The 14,641-nt window shown below is 47.1% G+C and overlaps 1 protein-coding gene across 2 annotated transcripts in view; it reads left to right on the top strand.

The window, feature by feature from the left end:
* Nucleotides 1-13,256, top strand: part of lgmn (legumain) — a 75,543-nt gene extending 62,287 nt beyond the window's left edge. For both annotated transcript variants that reach the window (XM_070879500.1, XM_070879498.1), the window contains 3 exons: nucleotides 5,256-5,426; nucleotides 12,268-12,335; nucleotides 12,808-13,256. In XM_070879500.1, the coding sequence (XP_070735601.1) occupies nucleotides 5,256-5,426; nucleotides 12,268-12,335; nucleotides 12,808-12,850 (282 nt within the window). In that variant the 3' untranslated portion in view covers nucleotides 12,851-13,256. The remainder of the gene's footprint in view (nucleotides 1-5,255; nucleotides 5,427-12,267; nucleotides 12,336-12,807) is intronic.
* The last annotated feature ends 1,385 nt before the right edge of the window (nucleotides 13,257-14,641 follow it).

Below are 14,641 nucleotides of genomic sequence, written 5' to 3'. Positions count from 1 at the left end.
GTTAAAATCCCCCATGACTACTGCCGTTCCTTTTTCACATGCCTCCATTATTCCCTTGATTATTGCCCGCCCCACCGTGAAGTTATTATTTGGGGGCCTATAAACTACGCCGACCAGTGACTTTTTCCCCTTACTATCTTTAATCTCCACCCACAATGATTCAACATTTTGTTCATTGGAGCCAATATCATCCCTCACAACTGTCCTGATATCATCTTTTGTTAACAGAGCTACCCCACCTCCTTTCCCTTCTTTCCTATCTTTCTGAATCGTCAGATACCCCTGTATGTTTAACTCCCAGTCTTGGCCACCTTGCAACCATATTTCTGTAATGGCCACCAAATCATACCCATTTGTAATGATTTGTGCCGTCAACTCATTTACTTTATTTCGAATGCTGCGTGCATTTAGGTAGAGTGTTTTCATCCTAGTTTTTAAACCATGATTTTTAGTTTTGACCCCTCCTGCAGCCCTTTTATATTCAGTGGCCCTTTTTGTTTCTTGCCTTTGGTTTCTCTGCCCTCCACTCTTACTCATCTCTTTTCTGTCTTTTGTTTTTGTCTCCTTTTTGTTTCCCCTCTGTCTCCCTGTATTGGTTCCATCCCCCTGCCATATTAGTTTAACTCCTCACCAACAGCACTAGCAAACACTCCCCCTCGGACATTGGTTCTGGTCCTGCCCAAGTGCAGACCGTCCAGTTTGTACTGGTCCCACCTCCCCCAGAACCTGTTCCAATGCCCCACGAATTTGAATCCCTCCCTGCTGCACCACTGCTCAAGCCACGTATTCATCTGCGCTATCCTTCGATTCCTACTCTGACTAGCACGTGGCACTGGTAGCAATCCTGAGATTATTACTTTTGAGGTCCTATTTTTTAATTTAGCTGGGTGTCGTTACCATACATGTGAAAACTGACGCCGTGTTTTCAGATGATGTCACAAGGGGCAGCATGTAGATGAGAAATCGGAGGGGGCCAAGGATAGTTCCTTGGGGGACCTTAGTAGTAACGATGCAGGAGCGGGAAGTAAAGACATTACAGTTGATTTTCTGGCTACGATTAGATGTTTAAGAATGGAACCAGGCGAGTGCAGTCCCACCCAGCTGGACGGCGGTGGAGAGGCGTTGGAGGAGGATGGAGTGGTCAACCGTGTCAAGAAGAATGAAGAGGGATAGTTTATCTTTGTCACAGTTACAAAGGATGCCATTTGAGAGCTGTTTCGGTACTGTGGCAGAGGTAGAAACTGGATTGGAGGGATTCACACATGGAGTTCCGGGAAAGGTGGGCATTGATTTGGGAGGCGACAACACGTTGAAGGTCTTTTGAGAGGAAAGGGAGGTTGGAAAAGGGGTGGTAGTTTTCAAGGACGGAGGGATCAAGGATTGTTTTTTTGAGGAGAGGGGTGATGACGACAGATTTGAAGTAGAGGGGGACAGTCCCCGAGGTGAGCGAACCATTAACAATGTCCGCTAACATGGGAGCCAGAAAAGGAAGTTGAACGTTCAGCAGTTTAGTGGGAATAGGGTCGAGGGAGCACGAAGTGGGTCTCGTGGACAAGATGAGCGTAGAGAGGTCAAGAGGGGAGATCGGAGAGAAACTGGAGAAAAATGCCCGTTCAGGGTTAGGGCAGGGAGGAACCTGAGTGGAAGTGGGCCCGGTGGGTTTGGAGAAAGAGGGGAACTGGCAGAGGCAGCTGATCGGATGGTGTCAATCTTAGCGACAAAGAAGTCCATGAGCTTCTCGCACTTGTTGGTGAGTGTGGAAGAGACAGGGGAGAGGGGTTTAAGAAGATGGTTAGCAGTAGAAAATAGTAGCTGGGGGTTATCTTTGCATTGTGGAATGATCCTGGAATAGTGAGCAGTTTTGACAGACAAGAGTAGGACCTGATAATGCTTTATGTGGACTAGCCAGATCTGGTAGGTGAATGGCTAAACCAGTCATCCGCCATATCTGTTCAAGTCTGCGTTCTTTGGACTAGAGGGAGCAACAATGTGGGCCGGAGTGGTTTTAATAGGGACTTGGGGCATCAAAGGTGGTGGTGTGGTTGAGCAGATCGGTAGCTGCAAAAATGTCACGGTGAATGGCTGGCCAACGGCTGGACAGTTGGGATTTAGTAAGTGAGTTGGGAGAGAGTTTTTTTCCAGGGACAGAAACGGAAGGAAGTTTGGTTGGGTTGGGGAAGGGGGATGTGGGAAGGAGAGCAATACAAGGAAGTGGTCAGAGAAAGCCTTCTCTTCGATTGACACGGTGGGAATAGCGAGGCCAAGAGAGATGGCAAGGTCAAGGGGGTGGCCGTGAATATGGGTTGGGGAGTTTACATGGGAGAGACTAAGACAGGATAGGAGGATAATGAACTCTGAGGAGAGAGAGCATGATGAATTGAGATAGAGGTTGAAATCACCGAGATTGAGAAGTCACTCGGTGCAGAGGGAGGTGTTGAAATGTTTATCATACTTGGGTAGTCGGTAGAGAACGAAAATTTTAAATGATAGGTGAGAGGGGTGGAACAAGGTGAGCTGCTCAAAGGAGGAGAAAGTGCCAGTGGGATAGGGGGACAGATCCATGATGAGCATCACCTCCACCAAGGCGGTCTGAGTGGGACAAGTGGTGGAAGGTATAGCTACGTGGGGAGGCTTCATTTATGGGTAAGGTGTCGTCGCGGCCATGATGTCGATGCAATCATCCACAATAGGCTCATGGATGGCAAGGGCCTTGTTCGCAAGTGAACGGACATTCTGGGGGGAGCTGCAGAGAGGGTTGGTGATGGCTGATCCACAAGGTCAGCGCTTGGAGGGGTGTGTTAGACAGGGAGGTGATTGGCAAGATTAACCCCCCACAGACATGCTGGATGGCAAGGTCGGTGAGAGAGTTGGATGGGACAGTTGGGGTTGCTACTCATGAGGAGACAGCGACGAATGCCAGGGTGGGCGTTTTGGAGGATGCCAAAAGAGGCACAGAGGGAAGCTGTAGACTTGTCTTGGAGGGAGTTGAGCTTAGGATGGCGGCAAGAGAGTAGGAATGTCAGAGTATTGAAGCATTGGGGTAGGGATTTGGGAGGGCATCGTGATCATCATCATAGGCAATCCCTCGAATTGAGGATGACTTGCTTCCACGTCAAAAAGTTCACAGGTGTTTCAATGATGGACTTAAAATTCCAGGTCTGAACTAAATCTTAAAGGGTGGAAGATGCCTGGGCATGGATTTTTTTAATGTGTGGTGGCTTGACAGAGCTAGGTCTTGGTCCAGTTAACCAAGACGACTGGAGACCAGCTCTGCTGCACGGACCTAGTGCGCACACATATCGCAGTGTGGGCAGGCCCGTGCTGCCTCTTCTGGGCCCCGATCACATCCTTCTACAGTCTCTCGCCGCTCCTTCGCCTCGACCTCACCGCTCCTGCTATACCTGCCCACTCTCCAATCACCGACCTGGACCTTGATGACATCACTCTTCACTGCCGTTGCTCTCCTACTCCAGCTCGTGCTGCTCCCTGGAGTGGTATGCCGCCACCCTGCTCCTTCTGCTCCCCAGCTGCTCTGATCGCGCTCGTAGGCCGGGAGCCGCACAGATTGCTGGGCTAGCAGAGTATCCGAGAAGGGAGAGATGAAGGGCGGCATGATGTCAGGAAAGACCGGTCAGGGAGAGATAGAGAGAAAAGAAAAAGGGGGATTTGCGGAAGTGGAAATAGAAGTGAACAGCTCAGATCCGGAGCGGTAGCCAAAATTCATACACAAATGGGCACAGGAAAACACAAGTTACACGGGCCTGGTTATGTAGCAATGATGGGGATATATATTTCCTGATGGTAGTAGCAGCACATAGGTTGGTGACCATAGCAGGGAGTCCAGAGTTAAAGTTGAAAATCCCGTGGAGGGAAAAAGTTGACATAGGCAGGATGAAGTCGGCGTGGAGCAGCGACTAACCGTTGTCCAAGTTCGGAGACCGGTGTGGCAGGCAAGAGTAGGCCAGAAGCTATTTGAAGCTTAGAGAATTGAAAGGTGGGGTTTAGTGCCATGGTAATGAGAATTGGTTGCGGTGCAGGAAGATGATGGCGAAGTTGATGCGAAGCTGGAGGTCACGGTAGATCAGAAGCAGCAGAAAAAATGTAAAACCACCAGCCAGTGACCGACAAGGCAGAAAAACCAGTAGAACGAATCAGCCAGCGCAGCAGAAAAACAGCCACAGTGGGAAAGAGAATTTTTTGAAGCAAAGTTTTGAAACAACAGGTGAGTTTTATGCAGAAGCTGAGTCCAATCCAGAAACATAGTCTCAATGTCCTGAGAAGTTCAGGAATTCGGAAACCAAATTTAAGAAGCAGACAACAAGGGTGGGGAATGGGTATTGGAGGTTTAAAGCAGATCACTTTAGCTAACTTGTAGTTAGGGCTACAATGCACCAACTGATGGAGGCAAGGAAACTTTGAACAGTGGAAGCAAGGCGATTTGGGAGAGAAAGGGCAAAGGATGGCAGGAGATTCCCCTGGATAGTACTGAAGAGCTCCAGAGCTCCTTATGAAAATGCCAGCCTAGCGGCAGCCAACTTCACAATAATTGATTAATGAAGTGTGCTCCAAAATAGATTAACAAGATAAAAAGAAATACTACAAAACCTGTTGGGTGAAAGTACTAGGAAGAATGTGGAGTCAATGTTGAGGACTCCCAGGAATGGCGATGGGAGGAGTCTAGGACTTTGGCTAATAAGTATGATTCTGTGCATATGACTGTCAGGTGGCTGTTTGAGCAGTCTGTAGGACAGCTCTCCCACATTTTGCATTGGTCCCCAGAGGTTAGTGAGGAGAACTTTACAGTGCGTCTGGGCTGGGTGTTGTCAGAGTCCAATGCATAGGTTGCAGCCGAATAGTCCATCTGGTTTTATTCTTAGCAGTGGTTTGATACAACTGAGTGGCTTGCTAGGCCATCTCGGAGGACAGTTAAGAGTCAAATATGTTAGTGTGGGACGGGTTACATTTGAAGAGAAGTCCTGAATTATAACCATATTAACCAAGAACTCTTGTCTAAAATGTGACATTACAAGTGCCTTCCTGTTTTTTTGAAATAATTATTGTAATACCCATGCTTGTTAGGCAGTGAATTTTTTGAGGTAGAATTTCTAATGACGTCTCTTGGTAGATATCTGGCAGGAAAGTAAGCTAATGCAAATTCCCATGCATCTTTAGTGAATCTAATCAAACCTTTTGCTGTTTCTTTGTGGAGTACTGCTTTCCAAATACTCCCTGACCAGTGTATCTGCTCTTTGTAGAGGAAGCACCTAATTCAGGAGACCATGGGGACCATTGTGTCCATTGTCACAGGATCTGAGGAACATGCAGTGCGCATTAAAAACTCCCGAAATCGTATCCGTGATCATGCCTGCTATCAAGCTGCAAACTATCAGTTCAAAACTCGCTGCTTCAACTGGCACACACCACTGGTAAATGTATAATTAGTCCATTTAAAAATGCTGCATGTTTGTTTGATCATGTATTGCTTTACTGGGGCACGTTCTGGATTTGGAGTTGCCAACAAAATGTTTCCACCCGAATTTCTTTTTGCTTGATGTTCTGCAGAATGGCAGCAAAAGAAAAAGATGACCTTTACTCGTGGCTTGTTATAAAGTAGAGATCACACCACTCTCTAGCTGTTACAGAAGGATGGGTTTAGCATAGCTTAAACAAATGCACGCAAACTGGGAGAAACGTTTCTCAATTATGATTCCCGTCTCCATCATGGTGCTATGCACTTTTAGTGGTATCGTCTCAACCAAAAAGAATTCTTCCATGTCTGAGCCTGGGTACTGAATGCTGGCTTGCTGTTTGATCACGGGGCACACCATAGCAGAGTTTAACCTTGTCATTGTCTACCATCCATGCCATCAGTAGGATTTTCAGGAAAGAGATCTGAAGCAGATGGGCCAGGATATTCTGTCCCAACTCCCATCCACTTCCCCAGCTTACAGGTGTGAAGAATCTAGATGTGTGTTGCTCACTGCCAGGATATTTTAGCAACTCGACTGTAACTCGAGGTTAATCAACTCCACACAGATCACTGCTGCTAATTGTATAATAATCCTTGCTGGAAATGCAGTATGTGAATGTTTGACTAAGATAACATTGGGTTCAGTTGTGGTGGTCCTCCTCACCCCTCTCTGGGTGGAATAGCCTACTGACTCTTGCTGGCATGATTTACCAGCAAAAAAAATAACACCTTGGCTGAAGTGCTAGAGGGCATCTGCTACCATTTGAACTGCAATCCAACACGTCATTGCAATCAGGAAATAACAGGAAAAATACATCAATAAATGATGCAAATCTTAATTGTGTAATATGTAACCTAACGTACTGATCTTTTGATGTAGCACCCATTGCTTATTGATTTTCCATAAAGAACAATGTGTACATAGAAACATAGAAAGAAATAGAAAATAGGTGCAGGAGTAGGCCATTCGGCCCTTCGAGCCTGCACTGCCATTCAATGAGTTCATGGCTGAACATGCAACTTCAGTACCCCATTCCTGCTTTCTCGCCATATCCCTTGATCCCCCTAGTAGTAAGGACTGCATTTAACTCCTTTTTGAATATAATTAGCGAATTGGCCTCAACAACTTTCTGTAGTAGAGAATTCCACAGGTTCGCCACTCTCTGAGTGAAGAAGTTTCTCCTCATCTCGGTCCTAAATGGCTTACCCCTTATCCTTAGACTGTGACCCCTGGTTTTGGATTTCCCAACATTAATAAGAACATAAGAACATAAGAATTAGGAACAGGAGTAGGCCATCTAGCCCCTCGAGCCTGCTCCACCATTCAACAAGATCATGGCTGATCTGGCCGTGGACTCGGCTCCACTTACCCACCCGCTCCCCATAACCCTTAATTCCCTTATTGGTTAAAAATCTATCTCTCTGTGATTTGAATATATTCAATGAGCTAGCCTCAACTGCTTCCTTGGGCAGAGAATTCCACAGATTCACAACCCTCTAGGAGAAGAAATTCCTTCTCAACTCTGTTTTAAATTGGCTCCCCCGTATTTTGAGGCTGTGCCCCCTATCTAGTCTCCCCGACCAGTGGAAACAACCTCTCTGCCTCTATCTTGTCTGCCTCTATCCCTTTCATTATTTTAAATGTTTCTATAAGATCACCCCTCATCCTTCTGAACTCCAACGAGTAAAGAACCAGTCTACTCAATTTATCATCATATGGTAACCCCCTCATCTCCGGAATCAGCCGAGTGAATCATCTCTGTACCCCCTCCAAAGCTAGTATATCCTTCCTTAAGTAAGGTGACCAAAACTGCACGCAGTACTCCAGGTGCGGCCTCACCAATACCCTGTACAGTTGCAGTAGGACCTCCCTGCTTTTGTACTCCATCCCTCTCACAATGAAAGCCAACATTCCATTCGCCTTCCTGATTACCTGCTGCACCTGCAAACTAACTTTTTGGGATTCATGCACAACAAAGTCGCTAAAAACAGCTCTGGGCCCTGACTCCGTTAGGTGCATCGAGGAGGCTCAAGCACGTGGGGAGATCCCGTCCGAACTGACCCCCGTCCGGACGGAATTCCTCATTGGCGCCAAACCCCGGAACCTCCCTTGGGGGCCGGCGCCTCACAACTTGAGCCGCCTCGGGGAAATCCCCTCCATGCCTTTCAGTTCCGCGCGGAGGGGTTTCCTGTACGGGCTGCTCCTGCACACCCTCAACTTTGCCATCCTCGCCGGCCGTCCGGACACGCCATGGCGTACCATCTTGCCGTCCGGAGGAGGCGGGGGTCCCCGATGGAGGGCACTCTACGCAGGGGTCCTCCCACTATTCATCGGGGACTTGGCCTGGAGGGTGGTGCACGGAGCAGTGCCGTGCAACAAATTTTTAAGCCGGTTCACGGACTCCCAGGCCGCCTGCAATTTCTGCGGTCTGGAGGAGTCCGTGTTCCATGTTTTTATTGAGTGCACAAGGTTGCAGCCCCTGTTCCATTATTTGAAGGGGCTGCTCCTGAAATTCTGGCTGCACTTCAGTCCCACTCTCCTGATCTTTGGGCACCCTGTGCGGAGGGGAGCGGGTAGGTCCGAGGGCCTCCTCGTAGGACTGCTCCTGGGCACGGCCAAGGGTGCCATCAGCCGGTCCAGGCAGCGGGCGGTCGAGGGGGTCGTTCAACCTGACTGCCTGCCTCTCTTCCGCTCTTACATCCGGTCCAGGGTGTCCTTGGAGATGGAGCACGCGGTGTCCACCGGTACGCTCGCGGCCTTCCGCGAGAGGTGGGCACCGGAGGGACTGGAGTGCATCATCACGCCCGGCAACCAAATTTTAATTTGATTTTACGTTTTAAAGTTTAATTTGTTTTCATTGCCGGTGCTTTTAGTGTCCCCCTCCCCTTTTATAGGGGGCACTGGAAAAATTTGATTTTAGCGCCCCAAAAAAACCAAAAAAAAAAAAATTAAAAAAAAAAAGGGGCCTTGAAAATGTCTGCTGTGTCACCCAGGTCGGGTGGCATGGTTTTAATGTTTATGTTTTTGCAGGTAAACTCAAAAGAGTTTCATGCACAACAACCCCCAGGTCCCCCTGCACTGCAGCATGTTGTAATTTCTCCCCATTCAAATAATATTCCCTTTTACTGTTTTTTTTTCCAAGGTGGATGACCTCACATTTTCCGACATTGTATTCCATCTGCCAAACCTTAGCCCATTCGCTTAACCTATCTAAATCTCTTTGCAGCCTCTCTGTGTCCTCTACACAACCCGCTTTCCCACTAATCTTTGTGTCATCTGCAAATTTTGTTACACTACACTCTGTCCCCTCTTCCACGTCATCTATGTATATTGTAAACAGTTGTGGTCCCAGCACCGATCCCTGTGGCACACCACTAACCACCGATTTCCAACCCGAAAAGGACCCATTTATCCCGACTCTCTGCTTTCTGTTAGCCAGCCAATTCTCTAACCATGCTAATACATTTCCTCTGACTCTGCGTACCTTTATCTTCTGCAGTAACCTTTTGTGTTGGCACCTTATCGAATGCTTTTTGGAAATCTAAATACACCACATCCATCGGTACAACTCTATCCACCATGCTCGTTATATCCTCAAAGAATTCCAGTCAATTAGTTACACATGATTTCCACTTCATGAATCCATGTTGCGTCTGCTTGATTGCACTATTCCTATCTAGATGTCCCGCTTTTTCTTCCTTAATGATAGCTTCAAGCATTTTCCCCACTACAGATGTTAAACTAACCGGCCTGTCTTTTGTCTGCCCCCTTTTTTAAACAGAGGCGTTACATTAGCTGCTTTCCAATCCGCTGGTACCTCCCCAGAGTCCAGAGAATTTTGGTAGATTATAACGAATGCATCTGCTATAACTTCCGCCATCTCTTTTAATGCCCTGGGATGCATTTCATCAGGACCAGGGGACTTGTCTACCTTGAGTCCCATTAGCATGTCCAGCACTAACCCCTAGTGATAGTGATTGTCTTAAGGTCCTCCCTTCCCACATTCCCGTGACCAGCAATTTTTGGCATGGTTTTTGTGTCTTCCACTGTGAAGACCGAAGCAAAATAATTGTTTAAAGTCTCAGCCATTTCCACATTTCCCATTATTAAATCCCCCTTCTCATCTTCTAAGGGACCAATATTTACTTTAGTCACTCTTTTCCGTTTTATATATCTGTAAAAGCTTTTACTATCTGTTTTTATGTTTTGCGCAAGTTTACTTTCGTAATCTATCTTTCCTTTCTTTAATGCTTTCCTAGTCATTCTTTGCTGTCATTTAAAATTTTCCCAATCTTCTAGTTTCCCACTAACCTTGGCCACTTTATACGCATGGTTTTTAATTTGATACTCTCCTTTATTTCCTTGGTTATCCACGGCTGGTTATCCCTTCTCTTACCACCCTTTTTCACTGGAATATATTTTTGTTGAGCACTATGAAAGAGCTCCTTAAAAGTCCTCAATTGTGCCACCGCTTAGTCTGTGTTCCCAGTCTATTTTAGCCAATTCTGCCCTCATCCCACTGTAGTCCCCTTTGTTTAAGCATAGTACGCTAGTTTGAGACACTATTTCCTCACCCTCAATCTGTATTACAAATTCAACCATACTGTGATCACTCATTCAGAGAGGATCTTTTACTTGGAGATTGTTTATTATTCCTGTCTCATTACACAGGACCAGATCTGAGATAGCTTACTCCCTTGTAAGTTCCGTAACATACTGTTCTAAGAAACAATCCCGTATGCATTCTATGAATTCCTCCTCCAGGCTACCCCGTGCGATTTGATTTGACCAATCGATATGTAGGTTAAAATCCCCCATGATTACTGCCGTTCCTTTTTCACATGTCTCCATTATTCCCCTGATTATTGTCCGCCCCACTGTGAAGTTATTATTTGGGGGCCTATAAACTACGCCCACCAGTGACTTTTTCCCCTTACTATCTCTAATCTCCGTCCACAATGATTCAACATTTTGTTCATTAGAGCCAATATCGTCTCTCACAACTGCCCTGATATCATCCTTTATTAACAGAGCTACCCCACCTCCCTTCGCCTCTTGTCTATCTTTCCGAATCGTTAGATACCCCTGTATGTTTAAGTCCCAGTCTTGGCCACCCTGCAACCACGTTTCAGTAATGGCCACCAAATCATACCCATCTGTAATGATTTGTGCCGTCAACTCATTTACTTTGTTTCGAATGCTGCGTGCGTTTAGGTAGAGTGTTTTAATACTAGTTTTTAAACCATGATTTTTAGTTTTGACGCCTCCTGCAGCCCCTTTATATTCATACATAATGTCCCTTCCTATCACCTTGTGGTTTACACTTACCCCAGTGCTACTCTGCTCTGTTGCCTCCTGCCTTTTGCATTCTTTCTTGGGGTTCTGTTCATCTGACCTCTCACCCACCCTAACTAGCTCAGAGCCCTCTCCTGAGTTCCCATCCCCCTGCCAAGCTAGTTTAAAGCGCTCCCAACCGTACTATCAAAACCACCCCCAAGAACATTGGTCCCGTCTCTGTTGAGGTGTAACCTGTCCGACTTGTACAGATCCCACCTACCCCAGAAGCGGTCCCAATTGTTCAGGAAACTAAAGCCCTCCCTCCTACACCAACGGGAGAGTGGAGAGCACCAGTTCCAACTGTCACAGGACGGGAGAGTGGAGAGCACCAGCTCCAACTGTCACAGGACGGGAGAGTGGAGAGCACCAGTTCCAACTGTCACAGGACGGGAGAGTGGAGAGCACCAGTTCCAACTGTCACAGGACGGGAGAGTGGAGAGCACCAGTTCCAACTGTCACAGGACGGGAGAGTGGAGAGCACCAGTTCCAACTGTCACAGGATGGGAGAGTGGAGAGCACCAGTTCCAACTGTCACAGGACGGGAGAGTGGAGAGCACCAGTTCCAACTGTCACAGGACGGGAGAGTGGAGAGCACCAGTTCCAACTGTCACAGGACGGGAGGGTGGAGAGCACCAGTTCCAACTGTCACAGGACGGGAGGGTGGAGAGCACCAGTTCCAACTGTCACAGGACGGGAGAGTGGAGAGCACCAGTTCCCACTGTCACAGGACGGGAGGGTGGAGAGCACCAGTTCCCACTGTCACAGGACGGGAGAGTGGAGAGCACCAGTTCCCACTGTCACAGGACGGGAGGGTGGAGAGCACCAGTTCCAACTGTCACAGGACGGGAGGGTGGAGAGCACCAGTTCCAACTGTCACAGGACGGGAGAGTGGAGAGCACCAGTTCCAACTGTCACAGGACGGGAGAGTGGAGAGCACCAGTTCCCACTGTCACAGGACGGGAGGGTGGAGAGCACCAGTTCCAACTGTCACAGGACGGGAGGGTGGAGAGCACCAGTTCCAACTGTCACAGGACGGGAGAGTGGAGAGCACCAGTTCCCACTGTCACAGGACGGGAGGGTGGAGAGCACCAGTTCCAACTGTCACAGGACGGGAGAGTGGAGAGCACCAGTTCCAACTGTCACAAGAGAGAGAGTGGAGAGCACCAGTTCCAACTGTCACAGGACGAGCTACATGACTTCCTAATCACTTTGAAGTCTAATGTTGTTAAGAGCACACTATAAACAAAGAACCTCAATCATGATAGATTTCTAGATTTGTTGTGAAAAGTTCCTGTTCAGGGAGAGGACTTGTAAATTATTTATAATCATGTTTTAAAATTAGACATTAAATCCATAAATTCCTTGCAGTGAAACGTTGTTCTAATTTAATTCCTGATACAGATAGTCGCAAAGAACTGCTAATACCTATTTTATTAATGCTGCTGTTTTTTTCCTTTAGTACGAATATGCACTGAGACAACTTTATGCTTTAGTCAATCTTTGTGAAGAAGGTTTCTCAATAAACAGGTAATGTTTGTGTTATTTTGATTTTTAACAGAATATATTAGTTGAGTAATGGCAAAACTGCAACTGATTTCTTGAAGTGTTTGGAAAACACTTTTGTAACCAATAAGTAAAATGGAAATATTCTCTCCGTTACTCATGCACGCGCTCTCTCTCTCTCATAATATACATTGCACAATGCATTAACAAATAAAATGGAGAGGGGTGGAGATAAATTTTTAATCCTGATGACTCCCAGCACCAACTTCTTTGCATGCAAGAGAAGAGAGGCATCATGTGAGCAATTGCAGTACCTTTTTAATGTATTTTTAAAGACCCATCCCCCTGTAATGTTCAGCAGTATTTTAAATCCGGTTCAGTGACAGTAGATATAGCTCTTGGTATCTTCTACTTGATCATCCGTCAATACTTTGTATTTCAAAGTGTGTGCATATAAAACTATTTGAATAACTGACCATCTTATCTCTTTTTACAGTATCCTTGAAGCCATGGATAAAGTGTGCCTATCGAGGAGCTAAAAAGGACTGGATTGTATGTTTTGAAAAGTTTCCTCTCTTTTCGTTTAGGACTTCTGGGATTGAGAATAACTGAACAAATTATGTTTGATTTCTGTTTAATTTGCTTTCGAACAAAATCCTTTTTTTTTTCCCTTGAAGAGTGTTTTTTGGTTCTTTTAATATTGATGGGTTGTCATTTTGAACATTGATTTTTCCGTATGATATTTAGCCTTTCTGACGCAGAGCTATTCTGTCTGTGTAATATGCACTTTGTAACCGAAAGAGATTTATTTTCCATGAGTGCAATCGGCGTGCACGTTATAAGGGACTTGGGGTGAGGGGAAATCACTAATTAGTTGTTGCAGTACTGCTGCCGCTGTAAGAACGATATTGTTCAATTTAAAAATAAATGAATCTGTAAAAACAAGTGTTCTACCTTCTATAGTTATTTAAAACATATATAAATCGGGTCCAATGCTAAAACTTTCAGTAGTAACTCTAGGTGAAATGTTACAAATTATGGTAGTGCTATCAAATACGTTCAAGTAAGTCTACTCATAGATGTCCTCAATGCAGTGTTGATAGGAAGGACCTGTTTCCCTTGGCGGAGGGTCAACAACCAGGGGGCAGTCTCCTTTCCTCTATCCTGAACCGCATGAGGAGAAATTAGGGCAGGTGACCAAGAGCTTGGTTAAAGAGGTAGGTTTTAAGGAGCATCTTGAAGGAGGAAAGAGAGTTAGAGAGGCACTCAACTGTTGGCTTCTGTCACAATGTAACCGTACCTGTGCTTGTCTGCCGGCAGTGGGTGAGACAGAGGTGGGCAGTCTGGGAAAAGTTGATTTCTATCTGCACGCTGCGTTGAAAGTCCTGTTCCACCTCTTTCTCCGTTACTGTCTTTATGGACAAGTGGCCCTCCAGAAGTTGTTGCTGGATAAAAGCCTCTCTTTCCCCCTCCCCGCACTCTACAGAGGAGGCGGGAGCTCGGAGCAGCGCGAGTCCGGGGTCGGCGAGAGGCCTATAAAGGCCAGCGGGAGTCGAGCAGTCAGTCGAGGAGGCGGGAGCTCGGAGCAGCGCGAGTCCAGGGTCGGCGAGAGGCCTATAAAGGCCAGCGGGAGTCGAGCAGTCAGTCGAGGAGGCGGGAGCTCGGAGCAGCGCGAGTCCGGGGTCGGCGAGAGGCCTATAAAGGCCAGCGGGAGTCGAGCAGTCAGTCGAGGAGGCGGGAGCTCGGAGCAGCGCGAGTCCGGGGTCGGCGAGAGGCCTATAAAGGCCAGCGGGAGTCGAGCAGTCAGTCGAGGAGGCGGGAGCTCGGAGCAGCGCGAGTCCGGGGTCGGCGAGAGGCGTACCGGTGCAGCTACAGGGAGAAGGCAAAAAAACAAAGGTGACGTCACAGCCTAGGGGGTAAGTGATTGGCTGGTGATTGGTGAGTAGTTTTTCTTTTTCTTCTTATATTGGTCAGTAACTTTTAACATTGTTATTACCAGTTTAAGTGTATCTAAGGGTTAAGTCATGGCAGGAGAGCTCGGTCGGGTGTTATGCTCCTCCTGTACCATGTGGGAACTCAGGGACGCTTCCGGTGTCCCTGACGACTACGTGTGTGAGAAGTGTATCCGCCTCCAGCTCCTGACGGTCCGCGTTGCGGAATTGGAGCTGAGGGTGGATTCACTCTGGAGCATCCACGATGCTGAGAATGACGTGAGTATCACGTGTAGTGAGTTGGTCTTACCGCAGGGAAAGGGTCCACAGCCAGATAGGGAATGGAAGACCAACAGGAAGAGTAGAGCAAGGAAGGTAGTGCAGGGGTCCCCTGCGGTC

The sequence above is a fragment of the Pristiophorus japonicus genome, chromosome 4 (assembly GCF_044704955.1).
Source record: "Pristiophorus japonicus isolate sPriJap1 chromosome 4, sPriJap1.hap1, whole genome shotgun sequence".
NCBI classification, from domain to species: domain Eukaryota; kingdom Metazoa; phylum Chordata; class Chondrichthyes; family Pristiophoridae; genus Pristiophorus; species Pristiophorus japonicus.
Note: the sequence above shows the minus strand (reverse complement) of the source record. Positions and strands in the feature narration are given on the sequence as shown.